General features: G+C 43.6%; 1 protein-coding gene across 1 annotated transcript; it reads left to right on the top strand.

The window, feature by feature from the left end:
* The first annotated feature begins 1,416 nt into the window (after positions 1–1,416).
* Positions 1,417–2,273, top strand: LOC113291380. The gene is made up of 2 exons (XM_026540917.1): positions 1,417–1,597; positions 1,774–2,273. The coding sequence occupies exons 1-2, from the start codon at positions 1,417–1,419 to the stop codon at positions 2,271–2,273; spliced, it is 681 nt and encodes a 226-aa protein (XP_026396702.1).
* The last annotated feature ends 1,292 nt before the right edge of the window (positions 2,274–3,565 follow it).

Below are 3,565 nucleotides of genomic sequence, written 5' to 3'. Positions count from 1 at the left end.
AGGCATGTAGGGCCAGTTATTGCAATTCATGCCTGCCTCGAAAACGGAAATTTGCAACATATAAATGGATAGTTTACAACCCTAAATGTTAAGAAATTTTCTCTACACAAACCCTGTGAAAAACTCTAGCTAACTTAAGCATCGTAGGGTTTTTTGCAGGTACCCCCCAACATTGTTCCCGTGGAGAGAAAGGCAACGGTTTGATCATCAAGAAATCACCATCAGATTCGTGTTTGGAGGTGAAACTATTTTACCTTACAAACATTGGTGCCGACCAAGGGGACTCGAGAAAAGAGATTGTATTTTTCCCAAATCAAGTTATGGAAGTAGTCAAACAAACTGCCCGAAGGGTTGATTCTGCTAGCAATCCTCGACAACACTGGAGACAAGAATCTGAAAGGCACGAGATTGAGGTTCAGTCAGCACCGGCAGTACCCACCGGAAATAGACAGGGTCGTGTTCGTGACAGAATCCCAGATCGTGGTCGTGATCGAGATCGTGTTCGTAACAGAACCCCATATCTGAATAATCGGAGAGTCGAAAAAAACTCAATGATCGCAGATGAAGGAATGGATGTTGACTCCATGCCTGATTGAGAAAACCCACGAGATTGAGTAAGCAGAGGGCATGTATTCGGCAGCCCGTCAAGAAGGAATAACAATCGACATGACCTGCGAGATGGACGAACAGTGACTCCTAGTACATAGGAAGAATTGTTGCGCTATCAGATGAACGAGGTAGAGAAACAGAATGCTCTCTTGAGATTAGAATGAGAGAACCAGTCTCGACCAAGGACTGGAAATCTGAACAACCATAAGGGTAGATCTGTATGGGCGTGCCTTGGAAGTCGAGTTAGCCCGAGAGATGCAGACCAAAACAGAGAAGGGATCGATTTTGAAAGACCAGAAAGAAATCTGTTAGTCACTAGAGATCTTCCTAGACGAAGGCGTGTACGATCCCGGAGAACAGAAACCCGAGCACGACTAACTACAACTCAGCAGAGTACGGCTAGAGTTACCACCCGTTCAAAACGTCTCAGGAATGATGAAGATGAGGTTCGATATCGGCACGATGAGAGAGAATTTTCGCACGATTACTATGCTCGTTCGGAGAAAGGCAGAGCTTGAAGAGAGTCCGCTGGACACCAAAGGAAAAGAATGAGATCTAATGCTCATATTCCAGAGGACCCAAACTATGAGCAAGAGGACAGTTCCTCAGATGGCGACGTAAACGCAATAACAGATTCTCGCCTTTTCAAGATGATCGAGAGAGTAATGTCGAAAAAGCATTCCAGAGAAGAAAGGATGGACAGGTTGCATCGATCCACATGAGCTCATTCCAAACTGAATATCAGAAAATTCCGGCTGCCAATGAATTTTCAAGTTCCAAAGCTTCCATAATTCGATGAGAAAACAGATGACGGATCATCATGTTTTATACTATGAAACTGCCATGACTCTGTGGCAGTACAACGATGAGTTGATGTGCAAAATGTTTCCACAGTCACTGGCTGGTGGAGCAATAAATTCAATCAGCTCCCGGCTCAGTCGATCGATACTTACCAAAAGCTGGTTGACGAATTCTGCTCTCACTACAAGTACAATAGACGTGATCGGAAGGGATGCCACGCATTGTTCCTTATAGAAATCCGGAAGGAGGAAAGCATCAGACAGTTTACTGGACGCTTCAAGCAAGAGTTGGCCGATGTGGATGGTGCCAACGATTAAGTCGTCATCGAAGCTTACAAACAGGCATACCAATATGATCAAATAGGTGTGTACGGTTCCTTGGGCAAGAGATCACCAAAGACTCTGGAAGAACTGTATGATCGAGCAGAAGAATACGCTCAAGTTGAGGATGATTCTAAAGCTCGAGAGACAAGAGAAGTTAACAGATCATCCAATCATCCAAATGATGGGAAGAAAGACAAGTCAAAGAACCGTTCAAGTGGACAACATAACGATCGAGGTGAAGTTCGAGAAAAAAATCAAGAGGAACGAATGAAAACTGGATATCAGAAATATCATGATATGAAGCTGACACCATTGAACATACGGCTTACAGAGTTGTATGAAAAAATAAGCAAGGATTTGAGCCCCCCATGGCCTTTGCCAGCAGAGACACGTGATCAGAGCAAATACTGCAATTATCATAAAGATCATGGTCACAAGACTGAGAATTGTCGCTATTTACAGATCGAAGTCCAGCGAATGATAGACGCTGGAAAGCTACAAGAGTACGTGAAAAAGGATTTTGGGAAATGTTCGGGATAATTTGGCACATCACATGTGATTAATGTCAGTCATGCCAGGATCCATTCAATGATCAGACGGGCATCAGAAGATGAGACCAGGAGAAATCTCAGACAATTAAAGGAATGGTACGTGACAAATCACATCGATTTTTTCAGCGGAAATGGAGCAGAAATTATGGAGCTTGGATGCAAAAAGATCGAGTTTTTTGAAGTAGACATGATAGGCGTATATGATCCCCATCATGATGTTATTGTTATAATAGCTTGGATTGGCATGTTTTGTGTACACCGTGTTCTAGTGGATACGGGAAGCTCAGTGAGCATGCTATTTTCAGGAGCCTATTCCAATATGAATCTCTCGCATGACTTGATCGAGGAGGACGAAAATCCAATTATCGAATTCAGTAGCGAAGATTCAAAGGCGATTGGAAAATAAATATGCTTATAACAGTGGCTGACAAGTCTGTTCTAGGAAGTTTCCTGTTGCTGGATTGTCGAGCTCTCTATAATGGGATCGTAGGACGAGACTGGATGCATGCGATCGGTGCAGTCACATCCTCGTATCATCAATGTCTGAATTTATCACCCCTAAATGGGTCGTGAGGGTTATAAGCGACCATATGACCGCCTACAAGTGTCACAAGAATGATATGGATGAATACATGAAATCAGAAGTTAGCGGGAACCAGATCCTGCGAGTCGAACAAAAATAACAACTACAAAATCCTCTCCCTCCAGAATCATATATGGGAGAGGACGCGGCTGAACCCCCAACGGTTGAGAAACTGATCGAGGTCCAGATTGGGGATGAGAAGTATAAAACCACGTTCGTAGGGGCAGATCTACCTGCACACGAACGTGATGGTTTGATTACATTGCTAAGGGCGAACGCTGACGTTTTCGCATGGATTTTTGCTGAAATGCCTGGGATAGATCTGAACGTAGCCTGCCACAGGATAAATATCGATGAGAAGTTCCATCCAGTTCGTCAGAAAACTAGGAATATGGCACGAAGAAAAAAATATGGATTTGCTGCATAAATCGAGAAGTTGTTGGAAGCAGGCTTTATTCGACCGGTATAGTATCCACGATGGTTGTCCAATGTCGTCTCGGTTCCAAAGAAGAATGGTAAAATTCGTGTCTGTATCGATTTTACTGATTTGAATAAAGCATACCCGAGTGATCCGTACCCACTTCCGCGGATCAGATATTTGGTGGATGCAACCTCAGGGTACGGTAGACTGTCATTCATGGACGGTTTTTCGGGGTATAAACAAATACCTTTGCTCGAGGATGATCAAGAGCATACTA

This window comes from Papaver somniferum, chromosome 6, assembly GCF_003573695.1.
Source record: "Papaver somniferum cultivar HN1 chromosome 6, ASM357369v1, whole genome shotgun sequence".
In the NCBI taxonomy this organism is placed as follows: Eukaryota; Viridiplantae; Streptophyta; class Magnoliopsida; order Ranunculales; family Papaveraceae; genus Papaver; species Papaver somniferum.
This window is presented reverse-complemented; position numbering and strand designations above follow the sequence as displayed.

Bases quoted from the DNA above. Each gene is read 5' to 3' on its own strand.
- LOC113291380 (XM_026540917.1), top strand. From the start codon at position 1,417: ATGACGGATCATCATGTTTTATACTATGAAACTGCCATGACTCTGTGG. The intron at 1,598-1,773 runs GTACAATAGACG...ATGATCAAATAG, and splicing joins GAATTCTGCTCTCACTACAA to GTGTGTACGGTTCCTTGGGC.